We start from the raw sequence: 27,201 nt of genomic DNA, 5'->3' as shown, positions 1-27,201 counted from the left end.
AGTGCTGCTAGCATGGGTGTAGACTTTGAGTATTTGTCTGTCCTTTATCAAGCAACAAGATTTAATTATCCACCCAAATGGGAATGCAGCGGTAAACTTTAATTTTTTTTAAAACAGAGCTAAAAGGAGAATACTGGACTTACATTTCGCCATGAAGGCCGGGAAAACAACTCCAAATGAATGCTAATATCCGTCCATGTCAGTTGGATGTGTACATAAGCAATTGTTTGGTAACACGTTTGCTGACTTTGTCAGGTGATGTCAGTTTTCTGCTGCCCCCCAAATGACCAAACATAAATAAATCAATAAATGCAGCCTTAAAAGAAGCATTTGTTGATGTTGGATGCCCAGTGGATGAAGTGGAGCCTGGAGGTTTTATGTACTAAAATGTTTTTTTGCTACAGATTACAATCTGGCCTTTAATGAGTATGTAAATGTGCTGCTGTCTTCAGCAGGTTTTACATTTTGCTTAATGATAGATTCTTGATCTCAGCGGGAATAATGAAGATAATGATTAAATTAATAAAAGCAAACTGTAATGACTCATAATGACTCCATAATGTATTATAGTATGCTGTAAAAACAGCAACACAACACTCAGCACACACAAGAAAACAAACAGAAAGGAAGGTGATCCATGTAACCACAAACAAGCACTGGTAGTTTCTATTTGCTAAGTTGTGTCTTTCCTCACACATTACTCTACAGTCTGATTATGTGCAACTTTGTGAAGACATAGAAAAGTGACACATATCATTAATCATTGCTGGGAGAGCAGAGATGACAAGATGCACAGTGATGGTGTGAAATCCTTGTAAGGATAATTCTTCATAGTAAGTGAGTCTCAGAGGTCTCATTGAGTCTGGTAGCTTTTGTTTCTGTCGGCAACCTTGTTTGTATGAATCAGGGTGTGTGTGTGTGCACGCTTGCACAGCTGTAGTAGTATGTGTGTCTGTACATGCGCACTAGTATGGGCTGTGTTTGTGTTGCTGCAGAGGTGAAAACAACCAAAAATACACTAGCTCTGCTGCCTGAATTATTCAGAGAGTGGAGACGGAGCATAAAGGGGCTTGGGGGGGGTTGGTAGTGATAGATGGATGGATGAGAGACGGCGGCGAGAGAAGAGAAAAACAGTACAGTGAGGATGAGCAAAGTTGGGCAGAACAAGGAGGTGAGAGGAAGTTGAAAAAGTGGGGACTCATCAAAAGCAAGGCACACGCACAAGCCAGGGTTCTGGTGACGAGAGCGCACACACACACACACACACACACACACACACACACACACACACACACACACACACACACACACTTTATGTTATGGTCTGCTGGGGTGCAGAACGAATTCTTGCATCTGCAGACTGCAGTGCCAACAAAATAAACAGAAATACAATAAAAAAAAGCAGAAATTCACACTTCTTACACACAAATATGTCCTGGGTTCCAATATTTGCACACAAAACACACATCAGCAATATCTCTCTTCTTAAACAAACACACACTGCATGCATCCTCCTCCTCCTCCTCTCACCACATACAGTATATACTCACACATTTCTTTTATTCTATGCATGCAGGCTCCCCATTGCCTACCACTCACATTGAAATTCCTTCTGTTTTTGCATTCTGGTCGTGCAGCTCTGAAGCTTTACATTTCCTGTCTTCCTGCTCGGAACAGGGTATGGAAACCCAAGACGGAGCCACATTTATGTCCTCTTAACAGGGAAGTTGTACACATTTAATATCCAAAGAACCTTACAGTACTGTTAAGGAAGATGTTTTGTGCTTGGGTGGCTCTGCAGGGAGATTGTTTCACTGCAGCCATGGATAAACATCAGCTATGCAGGAACACAGCCTCTGATCTTTCCAGGAGCCAACTTGACAGAAACTTTAGACTACTTGGAGACTTTTTCCAGTCTTGTATGAACTAATTTCTCAACTCTAAAAGGCATACTAGAATCACAGAGAGCGAGCAGTGTACAGGTGACTACTGTGGAAAGAGAGGGAGCATAATTAGTGACTTCCGCTCAGTGCAAAGCACTCAGACAGAGAGGAGAGGTCTGGAAATAGGCTGTTACTGTACGTCTCGGCCAGCTCCTCAGAGTCCCATTACCAGTGGATGTCTTCCCATCAGTGTGTGTGTGTGTGTATGTATGTGTGTGGAGGGATGATGGAGTTGGGGGGAGGGTGTAATGGATTTCAGGCTAGAGATAATGACTGATGGACCAAAAGTGCCCCAAGACTACATGCATAGCATGTAACATGTACACAAACATTTAGGCAAGAACTAGCGATAAATTTGTCTGTCAAACTTTTCAGTCATCCAGATGATAGGATGTATAGAAATGATGAGTCAAAAGGTAACAAGATTTACTGTGAAGGTCCTGAAGATGTTTTGACATTCATCCAAGAGGCTTCATCGGTTCAACAAAATTAAATGATGAACAAATTGGATTTGTCCAAAAAAATTGCATTAGGAAAGAAAATGCTGCCCTTAAAGAACAGGTTCACAATGTTTCCAAGTCTGTCTTAAAACAACAGTCAGGTGCCCAAATGAACATTGAAATAGGTTTTTCTTGCCATAATCATTCCTCTTGTTCATACAGGCCATTTGATCTCTTTATAATGCACTTGCAATGTAGGTGATAGGGACCAATATCCACAGTCCTCCTCCTATGCAAAAATGTACTTAGAAGTTTATCTGAAGCTAATATGAAGCTTCAGCATCCAAATGAGTCAAATCAAGCAGATATCTTTCAATGTTACAGTCTGTTTAGTGCCAAAGTTCCTCTTTTTGTTAATATACTTCCACCACAGCTCAACAGGGAAACACTGTCTGAGGAAACACAAAGAGGGAATTTGATGCTAAAAAGACTGTGCAGATATCCACTTGATATGACTAACTCAGACTGCTGAAGACTCATATAAGCTTCAGATAAACTTTTAAATGCATTTTTGCACTAAATGACTGTGTGGACACACTGTGGCTTTTGGCCTCCATCACTTAGTGTGTTTAGTGCGCATTTGAAAGGATCTTTGAATAGCCAGTATGAACAGGAGGAATGATTACAGCGAGGAAAACCTCTTTCATTGTTCATATGGACACCTGACTGTTGTAAGAAGACATGACAGTCTTGAAAAATTGTGAACCTATCCTTTAAAGTGAAATGTAACTTTTGGTAACCAGCAGCCACTGTGGCCACAAGTGGCAATTACAAGAAAATTATCTAAGACTTTTTCTTTTGTTGGATGTTTTGTGGGGCCTTTATTCGCTTGTGTATAGTAGACAGGATATGTAGGAAGGGAGAGAGAGGTTGAGGTAAGTAATTTGTTTTAAACATATTATTAGGTGATAAGCAAGAGATGAGAGCAAGTGTAATGAGACAAGTATGCTTTAAAATTTTAGATAAAACCACTGAAATATTTGTGATATTTGTGAACGGTAGCTTAAAGAAAATTAGGTTTCAGTTCTACTGCTGCTCATTAGAGCTTTTAACTAACTCCTGAAGGACAGGAAGGAAGGAGCAGGAGATGTGCATGTGTGTGTGTGTGTGTGTGTGTACAGGCTTTTATCTATATCTGTGGATTGACTGTGCATGTGTGTGTATATATAAATGTGAAGTGTTTTAGTATATAGTATATTTGCCTGTGCTCTGACATACTTTCTAGCTTTTTCTGTGTCTAGACTCCAAAACAAACTGACACATTCTCTATGTTGTCCATATTTAAGTGAATGTGAGGTTTTGATTTTTAGTTCAGCATCAGATTTCACCCGTTGGTAGCACCACAGCACTACATGAATGTTTTGTATATGATCAAGCTGCATCATACTTTAATTTTATTCCCCACAGAAATTGTGTTTACAGTCTGTCATTTGCTTTGAGACATAGAGAGATATTGGGAAGGTCTATAGTGAATAGGAGACCTCTGCTGTGCAGTTATCGTTCTTTCATTCATTGTGACAGAGTGATACTGTGGTGAGCAGGTGGTTTGTGGTGGGTATGGCTTCGGTGAATGTGTGTCACTGGAAAGGAGAAAATAACTTTTCTTCCACAAGCTTCATGTTGTCTTCACTCTTAATAACCACCGGCATTAGAAAATTTTGGGAGAAAAAAAGTGTAGCCAAAACTGACCAGTCATATTTATTACAGTTCCCATGAAGTATCTATGTAACCCCTGTAGCCCAAGTGTGTTGTTACTTTTTGTGGCGGCACACGTCAGCTGTCTCTAGCTACACAATAATCCCTTCAAGCACAGCTATAGGTCCATTATTTCCTAATAATTCCCCGAATGTCTCCTGTAAATAACTTTGTAGTTTGGGAATAATTGTATTTTGAGGCAAAATTAGTTAGTTGTGTTGAGTTTAAAAGCAGCTGTTGATTTCCTGAGAACATTTCTTGAAAGAACTGCTCCATTTATAGCGTTACGGTTAAAGTTTTATCATACATCTATTATTGGAAACATCATGCATCATGTTGAATTGTATGCTTGCCTGTGAACAAATGTCATTTTTGCATATTCAGCTAACTTGACCTATTGGAAATAATAAGGTGGAAGTGTACCAATTGAACATTGTTACTGATGCTGTGAATGTCAAGCAGAACCATGCAGAAGAAAATACACACACGGTCAACAACAGTCCAGAAGAAACAAAGTCTTTGAGGAAATATCAGAAATGCTCCTTTTAGTTTCAGATGGCTAGAGGGGTGCGTCGGTGTCTGTGTTTGATTGACAGCAGCTGACAGGCTGCCAGGGTGCTGGTGTTGCACCATATGGACTCAAGAAAAAGTAAACTTGCAGCAAGTTTTTTTGTGTGTGTGAGATTTGTAAAATGGAAAATTTTTAATTGATTAATTGCTTTTGTGTGGTTAATTTTATCATTCTTTTAATTTACATAGGAGTTAACATCTTATTTTGCTTTTAATCTTATTTTATCCTTAGTTGTGTCACACCTTGTAAAGTCGGTTTAGATATGAGCATTACAAACTAATCACTGATTACATTTCTGAGATATCACTGCTGACGATGGTTCATGTGATGAATTAATAACATGGACGCTATAAAGAGCTGCTGTTGTTGGAGAACCTCACTGGTGCAACGCAATCGGTGAAACAGCACTTCTTCTTTCCTGTTTGTTTCATTGACAGTGTAGAGCAGGCGGCAAATTGGTATGAAAACAGCTGGTTCAGGGTGTGTCTTCATCCATTTATGGCTAATTGTGGGAGTGGAAATGAGGCTTGTGTGTGTACTCACAGTTCCTCAATGATTGAGATTATAAAACAGAGCTATGTGTACGCACAGCTTTATGAGGAAAAGAATACGTATGCATATCTTTGGCTTTGTGCATACACATAGTTTTAGTCATGGATCCACACAGAGGTTTATGTATCTGGCCGCCTTCTACTTCCCATCACATGTTCTCTAAGGCTTTATCAAGTGAAGCATGGGATACCAAAAGAGTGTGAGAATTTAATGGTGTGAGAGAGCAGGACTGAGATAGGGCGTGAATTAGTCTGTCCTGTGTGTGTGTGTGTGTGTGAGTGTGTGCGTGTGTGTTTTAGCTTTGCACTGTGGTACATAAGATTCTGCTGCAGTGCATTCACACATCAGCCTTCACTGCAGAATCCAACCATGATGTCATTTTTCCCTTTCATCTTTTCTCTCTCTGAATCTCTCAAGCTGTGGAAGGAGGGGTTTATTTCAGTCATGATGTAAGGTGAGAGGATCTCATCAGATAGAAGGATGGAGAAGGAGGAAAAAAGACACAAGGCAGAGAGACTGAGTGAAGGGTTAATTTGTAGGCAGGTTAGCTATTTTCCTCTGACGGTCATGATTACAAAGTATCATGCATGTGTGAGTAACACCTTGTAGTAATCCAAGACATAATTTGTACCTTCTACAAAATTTAATTTTGCTCATTTTCAACCAAAATGTAATAATCGTTCTTCATGGTAGAATATTACAATGCCCTTCTCTGCAAGTATTGTCAAAACATTTAGTCAATTGATTAACTAATGAACAGAAAACCAGTCAGTAAAAAATTATGATAATGAATTAACTATTTATTTTATGTTTATCATGTCATTTTTCAATTTCTTTCAGTTTCTCAAACATGATTATTATATATGCCGCTTTCTACCACTTCACTGATAAACTGAATAAAACAAAAAAATCCTGCGTACTGTCGATTACTTGTACTCATTAGTGCCATTTCTTCTTCACGCCTCCATCACCACCGTTATCATATACACACTGTATATTAACATCTATATTCATTACCTGATAAATGTCTGAGGACAACACATCATTAATAAAGTGTGTACAAGTCAACAGTGTGCAGGAATTCTTTTTTTGTTGCTGTTTTTTTTATCCACTTGACTGTCAATAAGACTTTCTGGTGTGCAAGGACTTTGTAGTAATTGTTACCTATTGATCATTGAATACAAGTTGGAAATTCATTTATTTGGAAATTGAATACTTTTAGGTTTTAGACTGCTACTCAAATTAAAGAAGCTATATTTTCTAAAAATAATGGGATTTTAGTATCTAGTATTTTTATAGATTTTTTTATAATTACATTTTATAGATTTTAGTGATTAATCGATCAAAGAGGCATTCCAGTATTACTATTAAGTGATAGTAACAAGTTAAAATAAAATGAAGGGCTCTAAAGGGACTTAAAGATTTGAACAAGAATGGCACAGCAGAGGCCGAGATATTCAGATTTTCAGTACCTAGCTTTACCTCTCAGATTTTCAGTACCTAACACTGGCTTTTTCCAAAAGGCAACGATTGCGGTATGTTTTCATTAGACCTTTTACCCCAGACAACACCCACATCTTTCAAACCCCATGCCCATAGTTTGTAATGCAGGCTTTCTGTTTTTTCAGATTTTGGAAAGTAACTCCAGAGCCACAGAAGATATTATACAACTGCTTTCACAGAGTAGTACTAACCATAAGGGGTAAACCAATCTTTACTTGTAAAATCAATGTCTGTGTAAGAGAGAACAAGACTAGGTCAAAACCTAGTATATGGTTGGACCTTGTATGATCAATGTGTGAAATTGTGGCCAATTTGTTACAGGACTGGAAACATCACAGCTACACCTTATTTTTACACAGTCTATGGGCTTCACACAGCACAGCACAGCTCTACCAACGATGCTAGCCGTGCTAACTAGCTGCTGGCCGCCATGCAGGCTGGTAAAATGGATCCATCGTGTCTCTTTGTATCCATGTGTTGGTGCTCCTGTCAGTGTTGGAGCTTCCGTATGAGATACTGCGGTCGGTAGATGTGTGTTTTTAAAACTTATTTCGGGACAGTGCTCACTCTCAGTCCTGCTGAGTCTCCCTGGGAGTGAGCTGTGCTCGGGGCTCCACTGTAAAGGCCCCCTGAGGATGTAATCATCACTCAGTCAGAGGGTCAGTGAGTCAGTGAGTCATTGACGGACAGACATTCAGGGTTATATGGCTGTTCCGTGGCCGGTCCAGCCTATTCTATTTCTGCCACATACAGACTGGTGACATATCAAAAGATGAAAACAGGAATAAACGGGTGGAGAAATGTGACAAATGGAGATGCTTCCATACAGAGCACAAGGGGTCACTGATGGTTTGGCGAGTGTTAAAATGATGTGAATCACATTCTACAGCCTTCACAGTCACCAGATCTCAACCCTACTGAACACCTATGGGAGATTTTGGAGCGACGTATGAGACATATTTTGGAAGAATAGTGTTCATCCTTTCAGCAGAGTTACAGAGACTTGGAGAATTAATGACAAGTAGCACTGAATCTGTGCTGGAGGCTCATATTCATTCATACATAAGACATTTGCTGTTTTAATGTTGTTTTTAACTTTAATTCTCACACACTTGCATATGCTACCAGCATCAGTACTTCTCCTAACACAAACTTTTAGCACTGTGAAAACCTTTTCATTGTTTTACTTCTCTTCATAGATTTGTGCCTCTGCCTGTATACATGAATAACATATCAGCTTCTCCGGTGCACAGCTGATCACACTCACACAGTGTTTCTCTCCAGAATACATAAGCATTTACTGTGCCCTTATCTGACAAACTCCACCACTCCTCTGTGTCCCAGCAGTGAACCACAACTAGTCACAAACCACAACACACTGTTTGCCACAGAAACCTGACAACCTTTAGCTGCTGAGTGCGACTAAGTGTGGGCAAGTTTATGTGTGTATGACAACACACATATATATTTATTTGACAGTGGAAATTACATTAATGGGTGTGTGTACTTGTAAAAGTTGTTGTTGTGTGTGTATACAGGTCTCCCCTCCGCCCAACCTGTTCCTGTTGTTGCCTGTGACAAGCATCTCGACAGAGGGGAAGAACACTGCAGCTCGTCTTCTTCTATTTTCAAACTTCAAAAAGACAACCTGTCAGATTGACAGCTTTTTGATTTTTTTCTCCACAAGTTGTGACTGAAGTTTCGCAAGCCTGAGGGGCGTGAATCTTGTCCTGCCCACAAAAGAGTGACGTAAATGCAGAGTTCAACTACGCACATGACACTCACCAGAGCTTGATTTGTGAGGGGCTTTTTCTGTGATGTCAGCAATATGATGTCAAAAAGATAAAGCCAGAAAAAAATTAAGCCACAAAAAAGAGGTGGCAGTGATTGGACAGATGAAGGTGAGAGTGTCCCTGGTTTTTCTCTGATGTCCACATTCAGTCCCTGCTGCTGCTGCTGCTGCTGCTGCTGCTGCTGCTTAAGCTGAAGGAGGCACCTCCCCTCTCCCCCCCCAGCTAAACACATCACATTTTGATGAAATAAACACACACACACACACACAGGAGGGGATGAGTTAACCACTACTACACCTCCCCTGGTGAAAAACTGATTTTGAGATGTGTACGTGCTTGTGTGTGAATGTGTGTTTTCTGTGCAGTGGAAGTAAAAACATATTGAACAACAGAAGCACAGCACAGCCTAGTGGCAGAAAAAAGAGCCTGAGGCAGGAAGGAGGGATCAGTTCAAGTAAAGTCAAGTTCTTTTACTTCCTATCAGAAAAATGACAGTTAGTGGGTTTATTTATGTTACACAGACAAATCTTTTTAAGATCTTTTTTGAAAAACCGTGTCAAAACTATGACTCATTTGGCTCTACTCCTGAAAGCTGTGAAAATACCATGCATTTTCTATACCCACTTATCCTTTTTAAGAGTCATAGGGGGCTGGATGCACTGCAGAGTACACGTTATAGATGGACAATATGAGAAAAGGGACACTAAAAAATTCATACTGAACAGCAGTAATCTTAATCACCACCTCTGGGTTGCCCAGAATTCAGTTAACAGTATAATCTACTGTAAAACTCAGCCTGCAGTCACTGACAAGCAGACATAAAAAGCAAAAAATGCTCAAAGAATCAACAGCACATTGGACCTCATGGCAGAACGTGTTTTGGATTCCTATCTAAAATCTCTCCTCTGTTTTTCTGTGAGGCTCACTCATACATGTGTCCCAAGTTTGATTCACCAAACTGAAATCCTCCTAACTGCACAAACCGGTTGTAAACAGCTTTTTTAACCAGATTAATGACAGCTGTTCATGAATAACATCTCATTTCTGCAATTTGACGACCCAAAACTGCTGTATAATGCTATCTGTTCCACTCAGTTTGGGGGTTCATTTCATTCACAAAACTTGTCACAAAAGCAAGACAAAGAAACTACTGAATTGTAGAAGTTGTCATGCCAAAATACTCATGCCAGTGAAATCTGAAACAAAAAGGAATGTTTACTTTACATTACATATTGTTTTATTTTTATTTTTGTTGATTTGAGTATCATGTTTAAACTCCAAATTGATTCATATCAGGTTAGCAGGTATTTAAATGCTGTTGTGGCTGTTTGCTTACTGTCACTGAAGCATGAATCAACCCACCAGTAGAAGCAAATAAGTAACAATCTGAATATATGACCAACTTCTCAGTATTTCATTATAACTTCCCATGTGGCCTTGGTTATCTATTCTATCCAATGCTGTTGCTTTTGTTGCATGTTAATACGCTCCAGAGCAGGAAAGAGATTGTTTGCTTGCCTTGGAGCATATAAAACTGTCACACTGTAGTTTTCAAAATGAAATAAAATTACATTATATTTCCTAACGCTGCCTCAGTGTTTGTGTGGTTCTCTGCATTGGTCCTGGAATAAAAATCCAACACAAAATTAGAGCATTCTTAATTTAGCCGCACACATTGTTCCCTCAATTTTTACAAGTCTCCCAGGCCCTGCTGCGGAAGAGAGCCGCACAGCATGATGCTCACACCTCCCCGCTTCACAGCAGGATGCTGTTACACGAGTGATGAACACTGCTCGCTTTCCAACACTGCGCTTTGCCTCATAGCTGAGGAGTTCAACTTTTGTTTCATTTGATCATAGAATCTTTTGCTTCTTGCTCTGCTCTGTTTGTGTGTGTGTGTGTGTGTGTGTGTGTGTGATAGGCTACTTTCGGGGACAAATTTCAGACCAAAGACTTGTCCAATTGGATACAAAAGCCATTTCCCTAATTGGTCAAATGCTGCGGTTATGGTTATGGTTAGAATAAGTCTCCAGGAAATGTATGTAACTATGTAACGTCCCCAAAGGTGACCTAGGTCAGCATGTGTGTGTGTGTGTGTACCTGTCTGATAGGCTCTGGGACACGGTAGCGGCAGCAGGAGTGTGTGAGGCGTACAGCTGTGTCCAGACTGATCTTGTGGCCGACGGACACATACACCGGCTTTGAGCTCTTGTCAGAACTACGCAGTGCCTGGACAGAGAGACAGAGACACAGGTTGATGTTTATCTAACAACTTTTCAACATTTTTCTCTATCTCTCTGATTTTGACTGTTGTAAGCATTTTGTTGGGTTTGACTTTTCACAGGGTGGTTGTTCTTTGACGTCAGTATTTGTTTCTATTTTTTGTGCATCTGTCATTTTCCACACCTTTCCGAGCACTTTGCCTGAGGTGGCTGTGAGTGGGAAGCTGTCTCCTCCTTTCTGCAGAGCAGCTATCTGAAGAGACAAAGAAAGAAAAATGAAAGACAAAAAAGATGCCAATACAAATACTACTGACCTGAAACAAACCATTAACCTGCGGTGGAGGCTTCATACTCTCTAATCTCTGTCTGACTCGACTCTCATGTCCATATATTTGGAGTTATGTTTCAAGACTCCAAACTGAGAACAAACAAATTATTTTTTAAATAATAGTATGACGTCCTTGATTGACAAAATATAATCAATCCTAAAGACAGCTGACAGCTGTCTTTAGGATTGATTATATTATATACAAAGTTTTTTTCCTAAAAAAAAAAACCCAATAAAAATGTAAAAACTCTTAGACAAAGTGTCATTTTCTTTGTAAAATAAATAGTCACCTTGTTTGATTTAAATTTTTTAAATGTTTTATTAACCAAAATCTTTCAGTTCATGCGTAAAGTATCAAGGTACTAAAAATGAACAAATTAAAAAACTTTTTTTCTCAGCAGTGAGCAGCCAAATATCTACAGTGCCATACCCATATTAAAGTAAATAACAAGCCTAATACAATAAAGCTATGAATAAACCAGTTGTACCCCTCAGCAGAACAAAGGAACTCAAATACAGGAGGGAGGGTGTTTTTAATGAGGCTTTTCTGTCCAGTGACAGAGCTCAAAATATAATGTTTTTATAATCCAGCACTAACTGCCTGTGGATAAGATTATTACTATTATTATTATTGTTATGAGGTGCAGAACAAGTTTTGGTCAGTTATCTTTTTCAGTAAAAGGCTCACACCTTACAACCAGAATTAAAAACACAGTCAAATCTTAACGTTTTCACTACACCAGCCAAACAATGGCTTAAACAATAGCAAAGATGCGGACACTCAATCATTCATATTTTTAATCAGAACACACTATCATCAAACCCAAATCCACATCTCTGTATGAAAACTTAATAAACTGATAGAAATCAGCTGGTCACCCACTTTGCTAGTAATCTCTCTGTATAAAGCAAGGAATCTATCTGTCTGTCTTTATATTTGTCCTTCGCATATCTTGAGATCTGTTCACCCAATCTACTTCATACCTGGCTGATGTATTGCTGGGGACTCAAGGAAGTACAATGCCGATGTGTGAAGTTGTTTGGATGAGCAGTTCTCGAGAAATATACGAAAATATTATAAACAACGTTGATTTACTTCTTCTTCTGCTCGTGGAGTCAACGAGCGGAAACACAGACAGCACCACTCTGCCCTTGCAACCCACATTGTGGTCAGAGGTGGGATTACATCCACAGTGTTAATGACTTGAAAAAGTCAGAGGACTTAAACTCTACTATTGAACTGTGTACTGCGAATGAAACTTAGCATGTACGTTCGTACTGCAGGATGTCTCAGACACATTTTGAATGGGCACTACAGTTCATCTAACTAAGAAGCAAGGAACCTCTGTCTGTCTGTATGTATGTGTGTCCTTCGCATATCTCGAGCACTGTTCATCCGCTCAACTTCACACTTGGCGGGTATATTGCTGTGGTCCCAAGGACATGCAGTGTCGAATTTGGTGCAATCTGGACACACGAAACGTTAGTGAAGCCGCTCAGCTCCATGTCTGAGTGCAGTGGGGGCTTTTTGATATAAACACTGTCACATCACAGCGAGGCGGGGCTTCTAGGCTCTGACTTGCTGAGTGGGACAAAGGCACGTGCCCAGCTCATAACAATAACAATATAACAATAAGAAATCGGCCCGTACTGAACAGGCACGTTTTCAACAGGCACTGAACTAGTCAGTTACTGAAGCAAGAAACTGTGGAAGGGAAATATCTCCTTTTATTTCATAGAGGAACAACAGGTGTTACGGAGCTTACGGAGATAGAGAAGGAAGCACTGCAAGACCTTTTGTTGGCATTTAACCAACTCTTCCCATAGCTGCCACTGAGATACTGTACTTGCATGTCTATTAAATTAATAACTTTCCTAATAACGAAAAGAAAAAAAGACTTGATAGACTGAGATTGCAACAACTGCTTAAGCCTATTAGTCTAGTATTAAATCAACCATACAGAGAAAACATTATCAAACTGCATTATCAGTCGAATCAGACTTAACACTGATGTGATATTTAATTAATGCTGTAACTTCACTAAAGCTGGAGATGTTTCATATTTGATTAGTTGATGATGAACTAAAGATCACTGCATTTTAAAAGTGAGCTTTCATTTTTTCCAATAGGAACTAAAAGTTTTCCTCTCACAGTCAAAGAGACGGTGCAAAGTCAGATGGTAGTGATGTGGGCTGCTGTTGACGGGTGTGCTGTGGGTTATGGGCCAGAGCGATGAAGGGAGCTTAGCCTCCATGATGGATGGGGTGTCTGCTCTACTATGACTGATTACAGCAAGCAGCCAGCAGGGAGACAGGAGGGGCCGCACAGGGCCTCAGATCCCGGTTGGGATGAGGCCAACAGTGTGTGTGTGTGTGTGTGTGTTTGTGTGTGTGTGTGTGTGTGTGTGTGTGTGTGTGTGTGTGTGTGTGTATGTGTATGTGTATGGGGGCAAGTGTAGGACTGAAGCCAGAAAAGCAGAAGTCAGAAAGACAGAGCAAGTCATCAATAACATACTAGTTTGAGTTACAGCCAGGCAGTGATCAGTGAGAGAGAGATAGACAAAGAGGGGGGGAAAGAAAAAGAGATGAAAAGGGAGAAAAAGAAAGACAAGAGAGAAGGGGAGACACACTGCAGGTGAAGGAATGAGGCAATGAATGAGACAGTTAAGGACCAAGAAAAAGAGGAAGGGAAAACAAATAGAGGACAAGAGATCTGAGGAGACTCTGAGCTACATCAAGGATATCATTTTACAATATAGAGGACAAAAGAAAAGAAAAAACGGGTGAATTTCCTGTACACAGCACAAAAAGTCCTGACATCGATCTAATCTGACTGCGAAACGATCTGGGCATATCTCATTTTCACAATGTATGGATGGGTTTACTGGTGGGTTCCAAGCATCAAACAATCTGTGCTGTCCCAGACAGCACTGGCTCCATGGTAAATGATAGTCTTTTTTTTCTTTTTTAAACTCTGTGGGCTTGTAGGCATTTGTTTTAGGCAGCAGGCTATCTGTTTCAGAAGATGGAACGTGTCTATTGGTTAATGATCTGTCTAAATGTCCCTTCACTGGCATCCCTTAGTAGTTCCTCATTGTCCCTGCTAAAAAGGAAGAAAAAGGGATTCTGTCCACGGTTACACAGTAACATTGTTCATAGCTGACTGGCTACAGGAAATATACCCTGGTGCCAATCAAAACTCAACAACTTACAAAAAATATTTTCATCTGTCTATCTCTTCAACTAAGGTCTATCTTGATTCAGATGATATTGTAAAGAGGGAGAAAATGAATAAACATTAACTGTAAAGTAGGAAAGAAATTAATTGATCCACTGCTAGCTACTGTTAATTCAAGCAATACAAAATAATTATAATATCATGGTGAGTAGGTAGTAGCCAAATGATTAGGGGAGTATGCTTGCAGCCAGTGGCACACTGGTTCAATATTTGAGTGAGGAAGCCCTAACTGTTCCTAAACTGTAGTTGTAAGTTGAGTAGTTTTAGTTCTGAGGGAAATAAATTACATTTTTCCATTCAACTAGATTCAAGTCTTTTTTCTGACACAGAACAACTGGAATTTTCTCAATCTATGGCCTGATTTTTTTCATGATTTTGTGGAATACTTGGCCGTTTTGGGAAAAACATACTGGTGACAAATTAAAGGAAAAACCGGTACACGTCTGAATGCTTGACCCTATACAGTGAGGGGATCTGGTGGCTCTGTTATGCTGCGTGGGGGCATTTTACTGGCATGGTTTGGGTCCACTTGTCCCCTTAAAGGGAAGAGTCAATGCAAATCAATACAAAGTTGTTCTGAGTCATTACTTTTGTTCTATGATGAAACACTTCTATCCTGACGGGAGTGATCTCTTCCAGGATGACAATGCCCCAATTCACAGGGCACGAGGGGTCACTGAATGGTTTGATGAATATGGCCACACCATGCCAGCAAAATGCCCCCCAAAGCATAACAGAGCCACCGCATCCCCTCACTGTAGGGGTCAAGCATTCAGACCTGTACCAGTTTTCCTTTAATTTATCACCCGTCTTTACATATAGACAGATTCCTTGCTTTATATAGTTAGATTCATTCCTTCAGTCTGTCAGCAAAAGCTTAATTTAATTTACCCGTTCAGTCATGCATTAATTCATTCCTTCTAGTTGTATATATGTATATATACTTCGTGTTCCCATTCATCCCTATCCCATAGTAGTTAATATCTTGATTTATTGCCAAGTCGTTGTATTTGTGTATTTCTTTACGACAGATGTATGACTCCTTGTATTTAGAATTTACGACTTTCAGATATAAGACTGAATTATTTAACTTTTCTCTTCAAAGTGAAGAGTGGTGCCCCATATAATTTATGAGTGCTTAATATTAATTTCAAGTGTAGTGTTATTCCTACACAAGGAAGAATAATGCATGGAATACTGTAAAAGATTGAGACATAGTGAGGTTGACAGTGTTATAGGAATGCAATAGTAAATCGGTAAAGTACTCTTTTAATGCACAGACATGAGAGTGGTATCAATCTTCCAATCTCACAAAGAGAAGAAAAAAGTACATTTTTCAAAATGTTGAACTATTCCTTTAAGAAGTATTTAAGAAGTAAGGCTGAATATGAGTCGAAATAACCACAAAAAACTTCTGAATGAGTCTAACCACAAGGTCATCCTGCCACAAATGTGTATGTCTATTTGTACATACAAACAATACTTTTGCTCCACTGTGTTATATTTTCACATTAATTCCTTCAAAAGGTCTGTGCACCTGCATTTGATAATGACACACACGCATACACACTTTTACTCTCAAGGCTGAAAACATGTAATTACTGCAACTGAGAGAAAAGGTCTGTCTGTAACCTTGAGAGACACTTCTCAGACTGCATACTGGTTTTTGAAAAGTCTCAGTGAGCTGGCAATGGTTTTGGAAACGTTTACTGACATCCAATTGAGTATGACAGCGTATCTCTTGTCAGTGGTACATGGCGGTGTGTCTGCACATGCAGTAATGGCTAATCTTATTCCAAGACGGCTAATTTTCCAAAATTTGGTAGGGAGCCTGATATGGCTTGTGTTTCACGGATTACTTCAAAGCTAATTTCCGACCAAGCGATCAGACGCCAAAGCTGGTGTTGACGTTGCAATTCTGTGCATGCCTGTAGACAAATTAGACAGAGCCCCAGAGAGTGACAATTATCTCAATAAGGACGAGAAGGGGGTTATAAAATTTCATGCACAGAAACTGATCCAAAGCTAAAAGCTTGAGCATGGGTGTGCAATGCTGATGCTACCCGATACCTAAACGTGAACATGATTGAGCCACTAGGATTTTTGGCACAGAGAGATTGCATCAGTAGATATGTTTGACAGCAGCCTTGGAGGTGACCATATTCCGTGTAAACAAAGAGATCAGATTCCTCCCCACGGCAGAGATGACCCAACATTTTTCTGACGCCAAACCCACTAACACTAATTGAGGGAGATGGATACACTCCAACAGAGAATTATATTAGCATGTTACACGACTACATGAAGACTGCTGGGGTTATAAGCAGTGAGTGTATTGCCTGCTAATTGAGTTAGCAATGGATCATATGATTGCTAGAGCCGTCCACATTGGCTCCCTTGAAATCTTTTGAGTAGCACTTGTCATCAGCATTACAGGAGACGCCCATCACTCCTCTTGTACAGATCAACATCATCTATAAAGGATTTGCATAATGACATTTTCCTGAGGGGAAGCACTTGAGCTCAATTATTATCACTGTCACTTCAGTGCAAAAAAAAAAAATTACAGGGTTCAAGCCCTTTTCTGTGAGGAGTTTGCATCCTCTGACTATGTGCTTGTCAGTTTGCTTCAGGTTGTCCACCCAAACATATTGAATGTTGCATTTCAAAGCATCTCCTGAAGGGATGATAGATGCAGTAACGACATAGTGTGTGTAAATGCATCTACAATCCACATGATGGAAATGCACAATTCTTATTGGGAAAATATAATTGAAATGCTCATCAGAAATGGACATTACGGCAGTCTAAATATCGATGTGTATAGCAGAGACACAGGTGGAAATATAATCCAGTTGCACCAGATCCCAGCACAACGTAAGCTATTAGATATATGTTTGTAATGTGAGTTATCTGAGAATCTTAGTTTTATTTTCTGCTGACTCATTTGAAATCCCTCTAGTGTCAATAATGCACTTATTTTTACACATTTTAGCGAGTGATTTTTAAAAAAATCTGACTTATTCAACTACATTACAGAAACTCAAAGTAGCAGATACCAGAGCCTCTCCTGCTAAATTCAATATATTAACTTTATTACTATATTAAATTAAGATATTAACTTAATATTATGTTCTTATTTTAGACAACAGCCAGATGCCCGTTCGTCAAGCAAATTTAACTTTAACTTCTTGTTGTTCTCTTCTCAACAGGTCACTGAGGCACCAGACTGAAACAAAGTGAACATTTGCATATTAATGAAATCCAAATTTTGCTTTCCCACAGGTATACATAAGTATTTGTTCCAGCTTGATTTGTATTCAGAGAGTCACATTAGCATTAGCTACACAAGGAGGCCTTGGCTTGCAATAAAAGTCACACTGTCAAACAGCACACACGCACCAACGCACACATTCACACGCACGGACGAATAGATGCATAAGTGTGAGTTCACATGTACACACAGGTGCACATTCAAAAGTAATTGAGGATTCTGTCCTTTGCTTTGTCCCTCCCTGACATTTCTTTGTTTTTTTTTTAAGAATGCAGCAAGCAATAAACACGAGAGGAAAAAAAATTACACTTTGAAAACTTGACTTAAATAATTCATTAATTGACTCTTGTCAAGGCTGGCAGCTCTTTTACAGAGGCAACATTTGTACGCAACTAGAAGCAACACAAAATATGAAGTAGTACATCATCTTTTCAACATCTTTTTAACACTGACGTGTTGTGTAATCTGAGTCACTGAACAACAAACCTCTGCAGCACAGAAGGGAAGAAAACAGATGTTCAACTTTATTAAAAACTGTGGATAAAGCTGAGTTCAAGTTAGGTTAAAATAGGGTCTAAAACTGAAGAGTCTCACCTGTGACTGATGCTCTTCACTCTTGTGCACACCCTGCACCTGTAGCAGGTTCTTGGCTACACCCACACAGGGCAGCCCTGACAGCACTCCAAGGTGACACGCCAGGCCGAACTCTGCACGGGTCAAATAGTGACAGTGACTCACCCTTAAGTCTTAACAAGTGTTTCTCCAAGTTTCTGTTATATCATTTCTTAAAGGAGTAGTTCAACATTTTGAGAAATACATTTATTTGCTTACTAAATGAGAGTTGTCAATAAATCACACTAAAGATCAAATCCACCTCTGCGTCAGTCCATTTCTGAATAGTTTCTGATCTCTCTACCCTGTCTTGTTCCGACTGAAGTATACAGTTGCACTTATTAAAAAAATAAATTTAAAAAGCGGGGCACTGTAGTTCTTAGCAAACATTACTCAAACAGGAGTAAACAGTGTCTATGTTGGAGTTGTCAGCTGCGGATTACTACACATTTGGTTCTCTAGTGAATATGTGAAAAATAAATACAAAAATAAACAACAGTATCCATATTCATGATAATGAAGGAAGATGTCATCCTATTTTTGTGTTTTTAGACAACAATGGAGATCTATGGCACAGAGGAATTTACTATGTCAGGATTTGGATACACAGAGAAAGTAAATTATGATGGTATCAAGTTATTTTGTTTTGGTCTTTTCGTGGGATTTGTTCACAGTAGGAAAAAATATAATATTCTCAGCCATATCCTTTAAGCACAGAGGTGGAGTCAGGACATGCTTAGCTTAGCTTGGTATAGCATAGAGACTGGAAAAACAGCTAGCCTGGCTCTGTCTAACATAAAAAAGAATATATGGCTACCAACATCTCTAAATAATTAACACATTGTATCTTGTTTGTTTAACCCTTACATAAACAAAAATGTAAAAACAACAATTAGTGGTTTTAGAGGGAGTTTCCTTGGTCTTTATGCTAAGCTAGGCTAAAGATATCTTGACTTAACGCACAAACATGAGATTGATATTGGTCTTTTCATCTCACTTTGAAATAAAGCAAATACGCGCATTACCCAAAATGTTGAATTTTTCACTCCTGGGGGATCCAGACAGTTAAGTATTGTTAACACAATATGAACCCAACTGCTGCCATAAAAATGACTTTGGGAATCTGATTGCAATACATCTTTTTTCTACTGCTAATATTTTGACTTTTCATAGTATGAAAAGCACAGGTGTTACTAATTTAGTTAACAATGGCTTAGTTCCATTAAACATGCCAGTAAGTCACATCAGCATGACAGACACACAGTCTACAGCCAGCATGCACAATAACAAAGCCGGTCATTATCTATGTTATTAATTGCAGCTGTGCTTTTCTTGCCATGACCTGTCAAAATGTCCGCTGTGAAAAGGTTAATCTTATTGTCAGGCATTTTGTCTTACCTCTGTAGTGGAAGAGACCATTCCCATCCACAAAAACCACCTGTTGAGAGGGCACACAAGACACACATACACAAATGACATATGTGAAATTAATTTGTCTATGGCAAAAACAAAATCGCCAGTCCCATTAAACATGAAGATGAAATTCTCAAACATATAATAGGTATGCATGTTTCTAAACCAATAATAATAAAAAAAATCACAAATAGCAAGTAAAATATGTATTTCTCAATCTTTGTGCAGAAATGAATCAAGTTCTGAACTGCTGCACCACTGTCCAGCATTTTTCACATTGACATGTTTCCAGACTAATAGACCTTTTTCACAGCAGATAGGGATGCACGATATTATCATCGGTATCGGTCGATATAAGCTCTACAATGAAATATCGGCATCAGCCTGAAATGAACATTTTCTGCCGATTATGAGAGGCCGATATGTTGCCTTCTCCTCCACCGCCTGACTGTGTTTCCCTCCACGGACTGTTTCACCCTGACGGTCCCAGTGCTTCCTCCGCAGGCTCCACTTCACTCAGCTGCCCGTCAGACCAGCTGCTTCTTCTTGCAGAGGCTAGCTGGCTGTGCTTCCCTCCGGCCATGCTGCTGCTAACGCTCCGCTAGCCTCTCAGCTAACGTTAGCTGGGAGGCTAGCGGAAGCTAGCTGGCTGTGCTTCCCTCCGGCTATGCTGCTGCTAACGCTCCGCTAGCCTCTCAGCTAACGTTAGCCCCGGCTCTCCGTGTGGATCCAACCGAAGCCCCGCTTTGTTATTTAGGTTAAAGTGGGAAGAAGCAGCTGAGTGGAGTGGAGCCTGCGGAGGAAGCACCGGGACCGTCAGGGTAAAATAGTCCGCGGAGGAGCTGCCATGTTTGGCTGTACAGATAGGAAACACCCTGGCTGATAGGATGTACCACTCTGTTTGGTAAAAAAACAAAAAAAAACAAAAAAAAACTTCTTCTTTTTGGTTTATAACGGTGGTTGGCAACCAGTGTTTTAGGCGCATTACCGCCACCTTCTGCTCCAGAGTGTGGACCAGAGATTAAATCCTACAGATTAATCCCGTCTGTCTAATAAACTCAAAGAAAACTCTACTGCTCCACCCACTTGGCAGGTTCATTAAAGTTTTAAGTCTGAGCTCCTGAACTCCAGTCTTACTAAGTTCTTCCCTCATATGTTGTCTTTCTTGATCATACTTAGTATAATCTATGCTTGCATGCATAATAGTCTCCTCAACCAGCTGGAAAAAAATATGTGCATATATCAGTATCAGCATCAGCAATCGGACACAATGAGTAGGAAATATCTGCATATCGGATATTGGCAAAAAATCCAATATTGTGCATCCCTAACAGCAGACATTCTGAGATATAGCAGTAGAAGACATAGGTGTGATTAATTATGTTAATCATCACTACTTAGACGCTTCAGAAGAACAGCTGTCGTTAATGCCATTAGCTCCACCTGTGACATCCCTGTAATAACAAGTTAAAATGCTTTTCCCCCACTTATCTATAGTCAGCGGGCCCAAACTGAAACCACTGTCTGATACAATGATAGTGCACAGTGTGAGATAGCAGAGTTTCTTTATCCCGAGCTTCAAAAGTTAAAGTTAGCAGGAGACGAGATTCTTGAACTGATATTCTGACACTCCCAACTCCAGCACATACCGATGATTTCTTGAAGCCAAAGGTGACTTCACACACGTAATTCTGCAGTGACTCATAAGTCAACAGGAAAATTCACTTCAAAGGTTGCAGATAAAGGGAGCACTGACAGCATCGGTCCTGGGCTAAATGTCAGTGGAGGTAAATCCGAGCGTGTGTGCATGACTGTGTGCGCGGTGGGTGAGGGTGTGTGTGTGCTTGTGCACGCATGGTGACAGTGAAGAAGAGTAGGAGTGAGCAAGGGAGGGAGGCATGTTGGCTGTGACAAACAGAAGTGAGTGGGTGAGGACGTGTGAGAGGCGACTTTTGGAGGGGAAAGAGAAGAGCTTTATCAGTGCTGTAATTCATTCACTGTGTCTTAACCATGGACCTATTACAAGAGCTGGATACTGGACCAAAAATGGTGCCCATTCAGTCCAATAAGGATTGCTCGGCTGGCGCATACGCCAATAAAAGTTTCTAGCTTCCTGGTATGCTTCCGCATTGTGTGGCCCACTGAATATGCGTAGTAGTGTTCCCCCACTGGTCCTGCCCGAGTTACCACCAGTCAAGAGACTTTATATTGTGATGATGTCATAGATTTTTAAAGCACTTTTCTCGGCTCGAGGAAAGTTTTACAAATATGAAACCTCCATGCATTAAAAATTCATAATAGAAAAAGTCAGTGCCGTATCCAGCTCTCATAATACATCCATGGTCTTAACATGCATTAAGAGCCAGATGTGAGGGTTTACACCAATTAAGGTAGCCCAATAATGTCAGGAAGTTGTACACACTGTTAGGTGTGTAAGTAAACTATCACTTATTTTAAAAGGGAAAAATCCCACACTTCATTTCATCCAGGATGCCTAAAAAAAAAACTAATCACATAAAAGTCTCATCAGCCTCAATCTGTACTTTGAGATGAATGTTAACATGCTACAGTTAGCATGCAACACTGATCTGCTTACGTTTAGCCTGTTAACATACCATATAAATTAGCACGCCGCCTTTAGTATTAAACTCAAAGCACAACTGAGCCTGAGTATACCTGAGGCTAACAGAGCAACAACTAGACTGATTTAAGTTGAACAAGGTCTTAAATTGTAGAGCTGAGCCTGACCATGAGAGACTGAAATGTCCTAAAATCACCACCATTTATCAAGAAAACCCATCCTGATATACAGTAGTTAGCAACTTTTCTCTTTTGCCACCCTGAGTTGCTCATCATTTTTGGGAATTAATTTAGCTTAGCATACAGACTTGGGGGGGAAACAGCTAGCCTGGCTTTGTCCAGAGTACTTTCGGTTTCTCAAAGACTCACAAAACCTTAAAATATTTGCCTTTATTACATTCAGAAAGAATACATCCAAAGTGGAGTTTGTTTAACAAATCAATGAAACAGTTCATTCTGACATTAGTGGGCATTACGTGCTGTAGCTAACAGTTTATCCCTCTGCTCAGTACTTCAGTGCAGCATTAGGCTATAACCCAGGTTGCCAGATGCAGTCAATAAATACAAGTTTGGGCCTGGATCTAAACAGGCACCATAGAGCCAGACCTGAAAACCTCACTGTGACAACAGTGCTTTACAGCTTTTCATAGGCGTATTTTTAAACTTTGGGCAGCGCTTGCTAATTCCCTCTGCTTCCAGTCTTTATGATAAGCTAGCCTACACGTTTGTATATGCTTCATCAGGTTCACTCAATCGTGTGATCACAACCTCCACATATACACTATTACTGTGTGGTGAAAGAGGATTTCAATCACAATATACAAATAGTCAAACAACTTACAAATATACACATATTTAAAGAAGTTTTACTTCTCTACATCACGCCTGTAATTTCCTCCTATACACACAACATGTTGCTCCCTCTTCCACCTCTAGAAAGTGTCATAATTGAAAATAATGAAAAGACAAATTGAAGACATATTTTATGAAGTAATGAATATGATCCCATTAATGTGTATGTGTGTGTATGTTTGTGTACAGAAGTTGACCTGAGGCATAAGTTTGGGATCGTTCTTCTCTAGCCGCTGCAGAGCCTCAAAGAGGAAAGGGGTCTCTCTGAAGGCGAGGAAGCCAGCTATGTAGGGGGCCGTCAGGGTCACCATCTGACTGTTCTCATACAGCAGCTGGGAAGAGAGGAGGTGGCAGACACACGGGTTAATAAAAGTTTTATCTCCTCACACGTCCATCCACGACCATTTGTTTCCTGCTAAACTGTACTTGAGCAACACATTGACATGATTCACACGACATAACTGCAAAATGGGATGACTAATTGATTCAGTTGGACTCTAATAGATGAAGTGTGAAGTCAAAGACACTCAGCTATGGTTGGTGATACAGATGGGTATTTACTGAAGGTAAAGTACCAAATTGGAAATACTAGTCCTATTTTCCGTTCATGTGATCTGATTGCCACATTGATTCAATTTTGTATCCATTGCAAAACAGCACAGATGCTGTCCAGCAGTGTGGTGGGTTTGTTTAATTATGTCAGCTACTGCCTTGAAACAATTGAAACATAATCTATGTCAGGTTGTTAGTGTAATGAAGACCATTTGGAATATATTGTATATCAGAGGGTATATATCTGACATGCATTTGTCAGATGTTGTCAAGAGTAAAGAGATATGAAAAATGACATGTTTCAAAGTTATAATCTTTCAAGTTTGATAGTTATAAAAGTTTGGACAGCTAACTGGTCTTTTTTTAAATTATACATAAATATTATACTATATATAATTATTGCTTTTTGCTGTATTGGGTTCCTGAAATTGTTATAATTTGTTTCATTTTCATTATCTATCAGTATCAGCAGGGTTCAGGAGGCCAGGAGCCGCAGCATTGACACAACTCTTTGACCGATTTGAAAATCTGCTCACAATGAGAGGACGTGCCAAGGTCTCAGACACTGTAACATTAAACACCTTGGTCAAGGATTACAGGAGTGGCTACGAATGTAACACACAAAAGCTCTCACCTCTGCTCAAAGATGAGCCCAAAGCCTCCACACGGGGAGGATCTCTGAATACACTCTGTTATCAGAAACGTCAATAACCATGTCAATGTCATACACAAAGATGTCCTTGGCAGTACCGATGTGTTAAAACATTTCTGGGTGTTATGCAGGAAAGTAGAGAGGGGGTTTTTTGTAGGCTACTTACTGCAGTTGAAACTTAATATTGATTTTCATCATCTGTTATCTGTTCATGGAGATTTCTGTAAAAGTCATTAAATGCCATAAATAAAATTCCTAACATTTGTTAATGTCAAGAATTTCAACAATCAGGGTGTGCATGTTGATGTGAATTTCTTTAAATTTACAGTTTTAAAAAGTGTGTTACGTTCCCTTTTTAAAAGGATTGTCTTGTACAATAAAAAGAGAAAGCCTTTGCCTTTTTTCTGTTAGACCCAGTGCATCATACTACCAGTATTACTTCGTGTCACAAATGGCCTTAGGTGGCAATGTTAGAGTAAATTGAAAGCAAGCAGAGAACATAATCACATTATTGGACAGCATTTCTGAACAACATTTCATTAGCCTCGTTGGGTCCATGTATCAACAACGTACTGTGACAAATGTCATTAATTATAACGGGTTATATAATGGGAAGGTGCCAGCAGTCCATGTTAATGCACAGATAAATAGCAGGAAGGAGTAATGCTTGTGAAAGGCTGCACAAAAAGTAAATGAAATTAAAATTGGAAATGCCAAGGTCGCTTTAACAACAGCCTGTTTAACAAGACTCGACCTTGAGCTGTATTGTATATTACAGCACAGCTCTCCTGTGTATTAACATTGCTTTCTATGCAAGTCTGCTGTGAGTGCTTAGGTTGACTTGAAAAACGAAGGTTGTTTTTTTTTTAATAAAGAATATTAAATTTCATCACACTTATTAGAGAGGCGCATGGGTTAAGTGATTAGAGGACAGTTTTATAAAGTGAATCAATAACATTCAAAAGTCCCTTTGAATTTGGATGTTTTTTTGACACAAGGTCTGAACAAACACTTTGTGATATTTGTGACTGTTAATTCATTTACTATTACAAAGCATTTGGCAGTTCTGTATCATTATTTTACAACTGCAGTGATGTTGCTGGCTATGGTAGGAACATCTGGCTTGATTCCATATTGTTGACTCTGGTCTTCCTCCTACCCTAACCCTAACCCTAACCCATGACCCAGATATACCTTAAAAAGGTGGAAAAATTACTTTAAAAACTAACATACGGGTTAAACGTAAAGCTGAACTAATTAATATTTTGAATTAACAATGGATGAAATGTGTGATATAAAAGGTGTCTCTCATAATTATGAATCCAGAGACTCTGTAGTTCTCCTCAGTTCTTTAAAGCATTTTAGCCTCTTTCAGCTGATTGTTTTGGCTTCATGGCCCACAGCTTTACTGTTTTGATTCAGTCTCACCAGTTTCATCAGCTTTGTTTCCAGCAGCAGCAGGGAGCTGTTTCCTGTTACCGTACGCTACACACTGTTCAGGACTTTGGTCTGTTCTGTACACATGACATGTCTGTCATGGAAAACAGTACCCTCCTCTGTTGCTCTTCCTGAGGTTTCTTCCAGTTTTCCCCTCGTTAAAGGTTTATTTTCCTCATCGGAATTGAGGATCTAAGAATAGAGGGCATCGTATGTTCTACAGATTGAAAAAACCCACAGTAAAATTTGTGATTTGTGATACTGGGCTATAAAAACCAAATTGACTTGTTTACATTACACTGTACATACTGTCAGTAATGTACAGTACACTTGGACAATCCAGTTCAGCCAATAACAAAAGCTTAAAGTTCTTTTTTTTTTGTCTACTATACATTTTCTAAATCTGGCAGCCTGAACATGCACTACAGGTCCCAAAACCATCTAGCGAAAAGAATTGAGTAACTGACAGAATATGGAATAAGTAACTGTTTCATATGCCATATTTTAACTTGCTGTGTGTTATCTGTACAAACATTCAAATGATGATGTGAAAATGGACCTTAACTGTTTTTATGTTGCAATCTAACAATGTAAGAAACAGTGGGGTCCTGGTGGCACTTCTGGTCATTACTTTGTATTAATGCTGAGAGTATCCTATTAGACAACGAGTGGAAATGGACATATAGAAAACAACGGTTTCATAGGTCAGTTATGCAGGAAGTTTATAAAACTGTAAGCAGGACCATTGACATTATCAATGTGTGTTGAATACATTCTGTGATTTTATATTTACAGAATGTATTGGGGGAGAATATCACTTTTTCTCTAAAGTGCAGGCTTGTGTATTTAAAGTGGCTGGATGTGCCAGAGACTTGTGTTGTATTTAATCTTTTCTGTCAATACTGCCGCTGTTCCCACTTGTCACCACTAGAGGCGACCAAAGGTCATGGATTAATCTCTATTGAGTGGTTATGGTGATGACACAGAGGCCACAGCTCACCTCCAGGTCAGGATAGCTCAGTACCACGAGCTGGGCACAGGCATTGACGTCATCCCCTTTGATGAAAGAGAGGTCTACTCCACCGACTCTCTCCAGGCCTGAGAACAAGGGGCTCCTCTGCCAGTCCTCTGTGTCCTCCTCCACCAGCTGCTGTCTCAGACGGGCCTGCTCACTGCACAGAGCACACATCACTGAGTCTGCAAGTGAAACAAATGCACACACCTATCTAAAAAGACACAATCTGTATTCCAAATGTGAACAAAGAGTCGCCCCACCAAAACCTTTTATTACATGGACTCAAGCTAGACAGCAACTACATCTAAGTTACTTATGTTTTCTAATACTGCTGAATATTTGTTTATATTAGAAATGAAAAAGTCAACAAAAAAGCTATTCTTTCCAATTATGATCTGTTCAAAAAAACCAGGGCTGTAGCTACCAAAATCATATCCTTGTTAATATTTTGGGAAATTAGGGGATGAGG

The 27,201-nt window shown here is 39.6% G+C and overlaps 1 protein-coding gene and 1 long non-coding RNA gene across 5 annotated transcripts in view; one reads left to right on the top strand and one right to left on the bottom strand.

The window, feature by feature from the left end:
* The window catches only part of LOC137179531 (endonuclease V-like), an 81,693-nt gene that overhangs the window by 53,011 nt on the left and 1,481 nt on the right, over positions 1–27,201 (bottom strand). For 3 of the 4 annotated variants that reach the window (XR_010927830.1, XM_067584277.1, XM_067584276.1), the window contains exons 2-7: positions 26,718–26,889; positions 23,274–23,408; positions 19,630–19,669; positions 18,214–18,326; positions 10,964–11,032; positions 10,658–10,786 (exon numbers count right to left, since the gene is read on the bottom strand). Coding sequence is in view for 3 of the 4 variants with exons in the window: in XM_067584277.1 (XP_067440378.1) it covers positions 10,658–10,786; positions 10,964–11,032; positions 18,214–18,326; positions 19,630–19,669; positions 23,274–23,408; positions 26,718–26,889 (658 nt within the window). In the remaining variant the exon portion in view is untranslated. Of the gene's footprint in view, positions 1–7,692; positions 8,780–10,657; positions 10,787–10,963; positions 11,033–18,213; positions 18,327–19,629; positions 19,670–23,273; positions 23,409–26,717; positions 26,890–27,201 lie in introns of those variants that run through there. The other variant, XM_067584274.1, reaches the window with a different exon arrangement.
* LOC137179532 (uncharacterized) lies at positions 23,356–24,690 on the top strand. The gene is made up of 2 exons (XR_010927831.1): positions 23,356–23,438; positions 24,092–24,690. It is a non-coding gene; the product is annotated as an uncharacterized lncRNA (long non-coding RNA).

Source organism: Thunnus thynnus, chromosome 3 (assembly GCF_963924715.1).
Source record: "Thunnus thynnus chromosome 3, fThuThy2.1, whole genome shotgun sequence".
NCBI lineage: Eukaryota > Metazoa > Chordata > Actinopteri > Scombriformes > Scombridae > Thunnus > Thunnus thynnus.
Note: the sequence above shows the minus strand (reverse complement) of the source record. Positions and strands in the feature narration are given on the sequence as shown.